Raw genomic sequence first — 13,013 nt, 5'->3', positions numbered from 1 at the left:
TAATTTCGTAAGTATTGCTGAAGATACGTACGAAGGTCTCGCATTATGAGATGGAACAAGATTCCTTTGCGATTTCTCGTAGTGCCACCAATGGCCTGAACCCGCGGACCTGTACCAGTTCATGAATCAAATAACACCGGGCTGCCCAAGGAACATAACGTTATTTCCATTCTATGTACTGTGGTGTATTTCTCTCAGGTTTGTATGACATTCTATGGACAACAGATTAACCGAGAGCTGAGAGACATCAAGTACGGCGGCACCAATACCACGCATGCAATTGTATTCCCTTGAAGACATGATTATATACTACTAAATTGAAATTATTAAATCAAAACAATCAACGTTCCTCCTCCCTCCCAATTTTATCAAATGTTCACCGGTTCACGGCCGGCTATTTTGGGGTGCACTATCAAACACCATCGGACTGTAAAACTTATTAAATGGTAAAAATTTTAGTTAAAACAATGTCCTTAAATAGCACTTGGTTAATTTATTTATTTTTCTTTTTTTCTGCTAATAAAGACCAAAAGTTCTATGAGCTTGAGAATAAGTTACCAGAAAGAAGGCCAAACAGATGGGAAAATATTTGACTAATTAAAATTCACTTTTTGGATAGAAAAGAATTGAGGAGTTTTATTTTATACTAAAAATCCAAAACTACTCTCTTGTTTACCGAATAGTTTGAATGTATCACTTATTTTGTACAATGAATCAAAAGTCATAATTCGAAACTATTTATCTTATTGTGAACCGCAAGTTTTCTTTAAAGGTCTCTTAGAACGAAAAACATCGCGTTCGGTACCCTTCTTCACATTTATCGTTGTTCACTTTTGAGTTTTTCATTAAAAAGCACTATAAATAGCATATGGTAACTTATCATTTATAAACTCTAGATAATAAAATCCAATTAAACTCTTGTGAAATGGAACATATTTAAATTTATTTTTTACATGATAAAAAATTGTGAAAATATTTGAATAAGATAGCCTTGCATTAAATTAGTTGCTATAGTTACGTTTTATCATGCGTTTTGTTTTAATAAAACAAGTTATAAGCGCAATAAGTCTAGGTGATTAAAATGTTTTGTACCAACATACAATTTCAACATAACGTACTCATCAAAAAATATCATTTTTAAACAGATTTATATTTACATTTTATTTTTTAACTGATATTTTTATTTATTGATTGGTTTATTTTTAAATTGATGGACAGAAATTAAACAAAATACGTTATTTTTTTCAGTGTAACTGGTTGTAAAATAAATGGCTTTTTTTTCTTGTCATATTCTTTTTTTTTTCTTTTCTTTTTTTTTTCTTGCTTATTGAGTGCAGTTGTAGATATAACTAAGTACAAAATTGTTTATAATCCTCACAAGAATTAATTCGATTTATGTAAAATGAGTGATCTGCTGTTTTTTACTACTGTTGCTGTTTTTCATCTAGCCTCATGAAATAAAAATAAAAAGTCCTAATTTCGAACAAGCTGACGTTGGTCTTAAATTTGTTAAAAGAAAAGTGTTTATTATTATTCATTATTATTCTTAAATTAATTTTTTCTCTATTTGATATAATATTTAATGTCAGCAGATTTGTTTAAAATCATATTTTTTTAATGTTTCTAATATTAAATGTATTATTAAATAAAAGTGCAATTTTTGACTGAAACTGAGCATAGTTGGTAATAATTAAAAGACAACAAATGACGTAATTATTAAATATTGCATGAAATCATCTTAGGATAAGAGGAGTTTCATAAGTGGGAGTAAATTTATTTTGATCAGCGAAATTATTTTTTGAAGAAATGACTGAAATATGCTAAAAGTAAAAATTATGCTAATGATGCTCAAACTTGGTGCCAGTCTATTGTGAGAATATTTTAGGGATTGTCACTATCCCCACCTTAGAACCAATTTAGGGTTCAAAGGAGCAATTTTGTCATAACAGAGATACATTTCACCAAAAAATAATAATAATAGTTAATTTTGAACTTCAATTATCAACTGTAGTGCTTACGTCTAAGAGCTCCTTAAATAAGGTATTGCAATTGCAATTTAATGCGAAAAAAATTCAGCCAATTCGATCATTTATTCAAGGTACTGCGTTTTTTCCCTCTTTTATTTCATATGCAGTTTAATACTCTATTCGAAAGTTTAGAGCATGTTGAACTACAATACAGTTCAAATTTGGCGCAACAATATGGTGATAAGTTAAGTCATATCATATTTTTTCATTTGACTACACTATAATATGTTTAATAACACAATATATGGTTGCAGAAGATTTGCAACATATAGTTCGTAGTACTAATATTATGATACATTTTTTTTGAAAGTGCATTATTATTAATAGAATTGTACTGAAATAAGGAAACAAAAAATAAAAAATCTAAAAGAACTCATTTCAATTCAAATATTAAAATAAATGGTAGCAAAATTTAAGAAAATATTTTGTATACTATTTTCTCTTCTATCTTTCTTTCTGCGTTTTTTTTCTTTAATTTTTACAAGTAATGAAATTATGCTACCATAAAATTATAATGAATTGCATTATTGTTGAACTGAAGTTTAATGTTTTTTAATCTCGAGTCTGTCGAATATTTTTGCTTGATAGCAGCTTGAAATATTAATTGATTGGTGTTGGAAAATTTATATCTGTGAATAATTTCTCTTTCATATTTTCATATCAATTTTTCAATCGATTTGACTGGCAACACTCTTGTAAGTGTTTAAACTACTATTTATAATTAATGAAAATGAAGGCTTAGATATTTTTAATTTTATCTAAACTTTTTTTTTTTAACACAAAAGTTATATACTCAGAATTAACGAATTGATTTGTATCTGTTTCATGAGTTTCAAACAGTTAATTAAAAAGAAAATGAAACCGTAATAGTGTTATGTTTCGCTTTGGTTACTTCTTGAGCGAAAAGAAACGAAAAATTGCCAAATTGTATAATAAATATTTTTAGATAAGAACTTCAAATTATACTGTATCTATAAACTTGAAGTACAAGTTAACCATTGCAAAATATCTATGTAGCGGTGACTATAGCTTTCTCTTATTTATAATAAAATACAAAATACATAAAAACCTTTTTAAAAAATTGTATATTTGACAGACAGTTTAAACTAATACTTTCGAATTATTATATTTAAATCAAGAATATGATTTTTATAATGAGAAAAAGGTATTGGAAATTCGCTTATTTAAAATTGTTTACTCAGAAAATCGCAATTTGTCTTCATTTTTATTTCATAAAAGCAGATTGTTATATGATTGTTATATTAAAATTAAGAATAATAGCTCTATTTACTTTTTCCATAGTATGAGAAGACAGGATTTTTAATTTTGCACGATTTACAGAATGTTTCTTTAGATCATTTTTTATTTCAAAACTTAGTTCTGGAATGGTTTTTATTCCTAAACTTAGTTTTCATTATATATGTTTAAAATTGAACTTATAAAAATAACCTTAAATCATCACTTGAATTTCTCATAAATTTAATTATTCTTGTTAAGCTAAAATTTTTTTTTCGTATTAAATAAATCACATGTAAAATGTTTAGGTTACAAATAATTTTAAAACATTGAAATCACGACAAATATGAAGGTAAAAAACTAAAATAAAACCTTTCTTGTAGAAAATGATGGTGTTACCTCTTTTTACTAATCAAATACTTATTAAGGATTATAATTTTTTCAACAAAACCAATCGTTCTACTTTATATAATTATGTAATATATATCAACGAATGTGCAGTATCAGTGTATACGTTACTTATTTTTATGATATTACATTAATGTAGCTATGAATGTACTGTGCTCAAAAAGCAAACGGATCACCATAACAACTTTTGATCTAAAGAACGAGTCATCACTTACTGAAATGCAATCTTAATAGTTCGAATGCCTACGATAACGTGAAATATTCGAACTAATTTGTGAAAACAATTTTTTAAGTTACGAAATCAGACACAAAAAAAGGACTTTCTCTTAAAAAGCGCACCTTTTATATAATGAGTTCTGATTCTTGATCCACGATCTGGAAAACATATTCCCAAATGTTGCAAGAAATTATCTTTGAATATACGAGTTTAACAGTTATGTGCAAAATTTGTTGAATTAGGTTAAATAATTCTAAAGATATGGGGGAATACGCAAAAAAATTAAATCAACATTAAAGGAACTATACCAAAACACGACCGCTCTCTTTACTAAAGTATAAGGTCGTGTTATGCAGATTTTGGATATCCCCAAGTGTTGAAGATTAAGGATCCGAATCTGTTTAAAAAAATGGAATGTTTATTCTGAAGATGCATGTTTATGTGACTGATCTCCTAACTTAAAGTATTATCTGCACAAAATAATTGGCATACTAAAACTAAAGCCATTAAATATTTAAGATTATATCTCAGCACGTCTATATCTGATCATTCGATTAAAAGTTATGAAGGTGTTCCGTTTTTTCATTTGCGCGACGTACATCATAGCATGAAGTAGCATGTCGTGAATTGTAATTGCAGTTATTAAAAATACAAGATGACCACCAACTGAATTTTAGATGATTCCTTCAAGGACAAACAATTTTCCCTTACGGCCTTTAATAAAATCCATTTACGTAGAGGCGTTACCCCCATGAGATGGACACGCTCCAAATATGGAACAAGGCCAACTTAATCTTGCGAAAAGTGACAGTATTGACCACGGTGGGACAAAATCTGAGTTTAATGATAATAATTGTTTCAATCCCTTTTACAAAGAGAATTAAATGTTGGGAAACGTGATTTGTTTACGGATTTGAATAAATTAAAACAGCTTGACCAGTTGGGGAAAGGTTTAAGTTTTTAGCAGTCGTATGTTATTCGTGTCTGCATTAAAAATGTAGCCTAATGACTGGCCATCATTGGTTAGTTTCTCTTATGACATTTTTAGAGATTGATTAAGGTTTCAGATTTTTTTATTAGTATTATTTATACTAATCCTTTTCATTAAAAAAATGGGAATGGGATTTTACTAGCACTTTCTTGATCCTTGCTATTGAAGTGACTTATTTGTGTCTATGGATACAAGAACTGTGTACTGAATTTTTAGATATAAAATGTATTCAAGCTGTATTTATTCGAATTTATAAGTAAATGTTACATTTATTTCAGGTTGTTGTTCGGATAAGACCACTTTTTGATCATGAAGCTGAGAAAGGTGCATCTAAAATTGCTCGAAAAGCAGACAATAAAGTAAGCTTTTTACTTTCAGTGTCTCATATTTACTTACTCATAAAGATAAAAGTGAAAAATTTACAGATCACCGGCCATAAGTTTGACGAGTCTTTGGTTGCCCAAAATGTTACTGTGATTCCCTCCAAATGCTTGAAATTCGTAAAAATATTCACGATTAAAAGAAAATATGTATAAAAGAAAACCATATAACACACTGAAGTGAGTACGCCGCAACACTATAAGCTTTCATAAGTGCAAAAGAAGCAATAGTCACGTTTTAATAAAGCGAATTTATTTTTACTCATAAAAAATTTGTTCCATTTATAAAAATAACAGACAATATTTCTTTTTATGGTGGGCACATGGGATGTATTGTCCCATTGGCCAGGAGTGCCAGAACTGCTACTCTCTTCTCGCTACCCTGTGGGCACCTGTGTCGAAGCCACGGCGGTGGAGCAGCGTCGCCCACGTCACGCAACCACAAACTCGTTTATAGGGCGCGTATCACATTCACACAAGGAGAAAACCCTGAGCGGGATTCGAACCCGCAACCATCGGCTCCGCAGTCAGGCACGCTAACCACTCGGCCACCTGGTCAGCTTTTTCCATAAAGCTATTGGATGAGTTAAAATGATAAAATGTAGAGTAAGGTGTCTAATACGCGATATAGTGCTTAATACTAACCTCGAAGGAGCTGGTGAACTCAATCAAAAACAATTTGAAACGTATTTCAAGGTTTTGTGAAGAGGACAGTAAGCCTTTTGTAGCCGGGAGTGCGAACATGGATGGTGTTTGAAAAATTGCCTTTGTTCAGTTTTTAAGTTGGCAATTTAAATGTATTATTTACAGCCACGCAAGAATGCATATTTTGTTATGTTTCATACATTCCCTTTTTTGCCTTAAAAATGTCTACAAATAAACCATGATCCAAGATTATAACAATTAGAGCTTACGTATTTAATATATTTTTTTGGTATTATTTTGCTACAATACCATATTGGGACATATTTAATAGATTTAGAAGATTTATAATATTTTCGTTATTTGAAATAAAACTGTGGAGCTTTTGAAGTTTTTCACACTTGGCCAATCCTTAATGGCTTTTATTGGACGATTGAGTATAAAGATAAAAATGAACATCATAGTAATTGGTATGTTTTAATCTTAATTTTAAAAAATGTGTCTAAAATTATGTACCTTTTCCATATTATATATTAACCTATAAAATTCCTATTTTCGAAATTACTGTTATTGAGAACGGTACTAACAAGTAAAGTACCTGAAGTGCTACTAATCGATCACATTTAATTTTTTAAAAAAAACTCGTACTTTTCAACGTAAGATAATCAGATAGAAATACATTTTGCCAATTTGATTTGGCAATCAAAATACCTGCCAAATATTTCACTTATTTTTCTTTGCATTAAAATAATCGTTTTGTTTTAAAACCACATGAAAAGGATTTCACAGAGGACTTGCGTCATACGTTTTATACTCAAGCTAATGCTGGTTATATGGTCAATTGTTTATTGCAACAGTAATAGACGATAATTCAGTAATATTTTTAAGATTTTCTATTTTGTATATTTATTTATTAGTTTATTTATTTATTTTAATTATACTTAGTTATTTTTCCCATATTGTTGTTTATGTGAGAACTTCATCATGGAAGAAAATTTATTTATACATTACTTTTAAATTTTTGAAGAAAAAACTTTTTTAAAAACAAAACAGAACGAAAAAGTAAGTAGCAAATAAAGATTTGGACTTTAAAGCATTGCGTCACATTTTGACTCTAATAACACATAAATAAAATCATTTTTATCTTTAGAAATTGTTGCAAAAAATGTAGTTTATTCCTTAAAATCCCCAATATATTTCCATAAAGAAATAAACATAGAATAAAAAATAGTATTTGCACCGAATTAGAACAAAAAGCATTTGGAAAACGATTAGTAACATAATCGTTTCATATTCTGTATATAATTTAGGCGCTGAAAATCACTCATAGATTTAAAGTTTTTCTTTTTTTTCCCCTTTATATTTTAGAAGAAAAACTGATTATTAGATTTTTCAATATGCACGTGTATGTTGAACTGCAAAAACTTTTGGTATTTTAATATTCTTGGAGGTGTTATTTTTGTTATTTTTCCAAGAATCACATTCCATTTTTTATATATTCTTCGTTTATAACTAGAATTCGAAACATTTACTTGTGTTAAACAAAAGAAGAGGATTTAGTTTAAATTAAATGCTGAAAAAATAATCAATACTTTCAGAGATTACCATCTGAAAATATAGACTTACTTTTTAAATTTTGAAGAGAAACTTATCCTTAAATAGAACGCAAATAACAAACAAAAATTAAAATAGTGTTTTTTTATTTTATTTACGTCCTATATTGATTCTAATAATACTTACAGCAAATCAATTTTTCAAGAAATTGTTATTGAACGTATCTCTCAATTATTGAACGTACTTCAAAATTCAGAATATATTTTTATAATACATCAAACATAGAATAAAAAATGGCATTTACAACGAATAAGCATCAGGAAAACGATTGAAAATTGATCTGTTTTCATAAATAACATCTCCCTGGCGACAGATAAACCCTTTTTACAGTTTAATTTTTACGATTGCATTTCTATTGGTTTCAAGAATTATCAGTCCAATAATTATTGGCGAAAAATGTTTGAGGTAGATTTATTGTTGAAAAAGATACAATGGTACAATAACATTTAGAATATTCAAAATAGCGTGACATCATCTATTTTATTTTTATTTACTAAATTGTTATTGGTTGACCCATCTTATATTCCTGTTTTTTACGATGCTACGTTATAAGTCATTAAATTACGTACTTTTTGTTACGTAGGAAAATATGAAATGTATTTTCGTAAGAAAAACGAGTTTTTATGAAATTGATTTATTTATTTTGGATACTAAGATAATAACAAATTCTAAAAATGTACCTGGTTAGTTGTATTCTATTTAAATATATTCTCTTAAAATAATGAGCATTTAAAATAATTGTTTTACTTTACAAGTTTACAAAAAGTACACTGAGAAAAAAAAGTATGGTCAAAACTACTAGAATATGGAAAAATTTACCATGTTTTTGGCTCTATGAGAACACCAAAAAGGTCGGAAATCTTTACTGAAGTTCTTTAACGATTTTTGTAAAATTAACAAACAAGCGAAAAACAGAAAAGAGAGTAAAAAAAAAAACAGTGAATTAATATAATAAAGTGAGTCTACAGTATAGTCCATAGAATCTAATTTGTGTCTAGGCTCCCAATATTTCTTCCAAAGAAATCCAACATTGAGTGATGGGCATCTATTTTCTCATTTATGTTACAAAATTTAAAAAATTGCACTTGGAACAATGTTTATTCGAAGCAGATTTTTAAATAGACAGTCATGGCCAGTAGTGAGACGTCTTTCTTGATCATGATGGGTTGTCGCAAACCTCACCAATCCGCGTTTCATTATTATTATTATTATTATTTACAATATCTCTCAAAAAAGATTTTCAGGACGAAATTTTTACTAGTCTTATAGCCGTATTTTGAGTTCAAATTAATAAATTTCAAGGCCCCAACAAGATCGATTTCAGTGCAAAGATCGACATAATTCTATTGCAAAAAAAGTTAATTTAATGTCAATGCACTACTGAAGACTTTTAAAGTATTGACTCCATGGATTAGTATACTTGATTTAATCATCTTCGCACCAGGCTATTTTGACTAAATATTCCACAAGCTCTCCAATGGTTTTAAGACCTCCCGTGCCAGCAATTCTTTTTAATGGTAATCTAAAAAAAAGAATGAATGAAATGAAATAAACTTTAACAAATTAAAGAGGAAAAGAGATTTATAGTAGAATATAAAATTAATTATTTCACAGGTGTTTTTTATAAAATAATTCTTATAACAAAGTAGCGGTCACTAAAGCCGCCATGTCATAACTTTTGGACAGTAAAATTTTCAGAAAATAAGCGAACACAAAATTCAAAATTTAATTTAAAAAATTAGTCCCTGAAAAATAAAAGTTCTATAGTTTCTACCACTTAATATAAAATTTCATATTTTTTAGCTATAAAATAAACTTTTTAAAGCTTAATGTGATTTTTTTTCTTTTAAAGCTTAATATGATTATATGTGATTTTTTTTCGTCCTTTTATAAGTTTTTAAATAACCTAATTTAGTTTAACCTATTACCGATTTTGAAACAATATTTAAAAAAAAAATAAATACATTAAAAGTTTATTATATTAGCAAAATACATTGCAAACCATTAATCAAATATATCAATTTATCGAAATTAATTTTTTTTCGTAAAAATTCTACTCCCTTATTTAAAACATCTATATATATATTTCTCTTACACGGCGACAAAAAAAGCCTCATTACAACTCCCCGAATGGCAACGCTAGAAAATCGACCAATGATTGCCGCTAAAAATGTCACATGCCAAATCTAGCTGAAATGGCTCAACATATAGCGCTTTTAAAAATGGAAACTGAAATAACCAGAGAGAGCATAAGCTATAGGCAGAAGTGAGTAGTCTTTGTCGATAGATCTCTATTTTAGTATTTTGTCGAAAGCGCTTTTTTTCACTAATTTATATATTACGAATTTATTTGACGATTTCTGATTTATATCACGAATTTATTTGTTTTACTAGAAATTATTTGTTTATGCAGGTTTTTCCATTGCAATTCACTTATTTCAATTTTTAATAGACTTAATTATAGACTATATTAATAGACTATATTAATAGACTATATTATTTTATATTAGTATTTTATTAAAATGATTTAGTACAAGTCCAATTCAAGTCTTTTTTTTTATCTTCTTCAGTAAAAAATGACTTTATTTCATCTAAACTTTATGCGAGAAAATATAGGTCCTCAAGAAACGTGTAGAGGATTTATATTTCACTAAGCCGTAATCTAGAAGTCATCGATTTCTTAGTTTTTTTTCATCAGTACTCATCATTTCAAATGATCGACCTATGTAAAAATTGCACGAGTAAGTATTTCCACGAAAATCATTGTCGTCTCTGAAAATTAGGTCAATATCAGCCGTTGGCATTGAATTCCCAGTACTTGATAAAATACACGACGATACATTTCGGAGGTCGTTTCTGATGAAAATAGATTTCAACTGAATGAATAGGCGTCATATTGTTTTTGTTAACCTTAACTACCTATTTACCAAAAAGAATATCTTTGCGAAAGTTTTTATTTTAAAAATGAACAAAAAAAGAATTAAATGAAAACCAGCTCATAATTGCATAGCAAAACAATACTTGAGCGTTGTGCCTATTTTCAAGTTTTTATATAAAGAATTATGATCTAGTTTTCGAAACGATCGTGAGGTAAAATCTCTGATACAGTTCTAATTTCTGATAACTGATCTTTCATAATTTTCATGTCAGATACAGTTTGTAGTTCCATTTGATTTTCACCAATACTTCCCATTAGAAGTGTAAATTAAATCATTGAAAGAAGGTGCAATTTGTTAAGTACAAAAAAAAATTCTCGGCATATTTTAAGGGGTTTGGATTGTTTTTAAAATTTCAAAAACTACTTTTTTTGATTTTTTTTTGTAATTGTACAGCTTGTAAGGAATATTCAATCTAAGTGTTGAGGTACTCTGGGTTAAACTTAAAGAGAGAAAGCATTTGTAAACTCCTTTTATTGCACTATAAATGTCAGGGAGCAAAAACAGAAAAATGGAATTTTCCCAAAACTGGACACGATTTCTCCAAAACTAATACTTCTATTTAATTGAAAATTTTTACACTTCTTCTCAATAGAATTGATTAGAGATTAAATGAATAATTTTTCTTTTGATCTCCATTTATTTCACAATGCAGTACTTGATCAAGATTTAATTGAAAATCATACATTTATGTCTATAGCTCTGCAAAAATTCGAAATAGTTTTATTTTACAATCTTTTCAATCACGAATTCATCGAATTTAATTCGCAATAAGTGTTTAAAGCACTGAACTCTCATTCTGAAGTTCGAGATTCTGTTTGAAGTTCGCCGAGCTTCAGATTGATGAGTGCTAGCTTGCCCAGGAACTAAAGATAGTTTTGTCATTATCATGGTATTGGTAGTGAGCTTATGAAACTTCAACCTTTGTGACCAATCTCACTCATAACAGACTGTAACGAAAATATTTTACATTTACCTACTAACAGAAAAATATTTAATTACTAATTTCATGTTAAGAAATTATGAATGACTAAGTAGTCATTATAGAAAAAATTTTAACGCGAAGTCGAGGTTACTTTTTTCTAAAGGGGTCATCAAAAACCAGCTTTCAGTGCTGAATTTTCAAAGTGTTTCAATTACGATTTCTTAAAATATTATTCCAATATTGCTTCTCCATACACTGCCATGCTATAGAAAAAATCAATGTAAAGGACACAAATTGATACAAATTGATTGGAACAAAATTGAGATTTTTATGTTTTTTTAAGATAAGCTACATATTTCAAAAAAAAAAAATCAGAAATAAATTTTGCTTCATCAGTTCTCCGAAATTCCATTTTAGGTTCGTAGAATTCTCAAGAGAAAGAAAATATTTGCCATGCCACTTTTCTCGAAATCATTATTCCATATTTATATATTCCAAACTGCTTTCTGTACTCATTTGAGTCACTTCATTCGAAGTCGATAGCGTAAATTATAACTTTTTTGTTTCCATTTGAAATTTACCTACTAATTCAAGGCTCTGACGAAAATTCATAAAACTGCTGCTGAAAGTAATAATTAAAAAGAGAAGTTTTTTTATTCAAATTTACTTATTTAAATACTTATACATGAATGTAACATTGAAGATTTCTCCAAGGAATATCCCTTGAACGTTAACTATTTTCCATCACGAAATGCACCGATTAGTCTTAAATGTCATGATATACCCAAAGTATATTCGAATTCGTTTCTATGAATTACTAAAATTTGGCATTTAAGGAAAAAAATTAAAACACATTCATGCAAGCACTAAAAATAAGTAACCATTTGTATGAGAAGGAAAGACTGGGGTTAATAAAAATTACAATAAATCTATAGTTTTGATAAAATGATTGATTTATTCTTTAAATTGATAAGTTTTGTTCAGAAAAAAGGTCGAGAATTTTTCTATTAAATTTGGGATACTACTTAAAAAATTAGTGTCCAAAAGGTTTGCCCTTAAAAATTTTCAGCAAAGTTCAACTTCGCATTTTCTAATAAATTACTAGTTCAATAGAAGCAGTGTTTAATTAAATTATTAAACACTTAAATAATTTTTTTTACCATACCGTATTCTGATAAACATACATCATAATCAGTGTTAATACGATCGTTATCGTTAGAGTTGATGTTATCGTTAGAGTTCAAAAAAAAAAAAAAAATATGCATTGGTCGACTCTGTGAAACTAGTTGAAAATTTAATAATATTATATAGTTCAGTTGGAGCTATTGATTTATTAGTAATAATATTTTTACTCTTAAAAATAACAAAAGCTTAGAACATCTTGAAAATTGGTTTAAGCACTAGGCATAATAGAATATTTTTTAAAGAAAAATTGAGAGTAAACATTTACAATCAATTGAGAATGTAAAAATACATATTTTTTATTATGAAGAGGGAAAATGCAATTGAAAAAAGTAGGAACATCTTTGCTTAAAAATAAAAAAGTAAGAAGTATTTATGAACTGTTCTTTACAGATATTAGCTTTTGCTGATAACGCAATTTTAGAATGAAAAAAAAAAAGAAGAATAAAATGAAA

General features: G+C 28.1%; 1 protein-coding gene across 1 annotated transcript in view; it reads left to right on the top strand.

Annotated features, from left to right (window-relative positions):
* LOC107450648 (kinesin-like protein KIF19) overlaps window positions 1-13,013 on the top strand; it is a 78,155-nt gene that overhangs the window by 9,120 nt on the left and 56,022 nt on the right. Inside the window, exon 2 of the mRNA XM_087167831.1 lies at window positions 5,158-5,238. Within this exon, the coding sequence (XP_087023957.1) occupies window positions 5,158-5,238 (81 nt within the window). The remainder of the gene's footprint in view (window positions 1-5,157; window positions 5,239-13,013) is intronic.

The sequence above is a fragment of the Parasteatoda tepidariorum genome, chromosome 7 (genome assembly GCF_982258835.1).
Source record: "Parasteatoda tepidariorum strain Cologne lab strain chromosome 7, Ptep-v5.0, whole genome shotgun sequence".
Lineage (NCBI taxonomy): Eukaryota > Metazoa > Arthropoda > Arachnida > Araneae > Theridiidae > Parasteatoda > Parasteatoda tepidariorum.
Note: the sequence above shows the minus strand (reverse complement) of the source record. Positions and strands in the feature narration are given on the sequence as shown.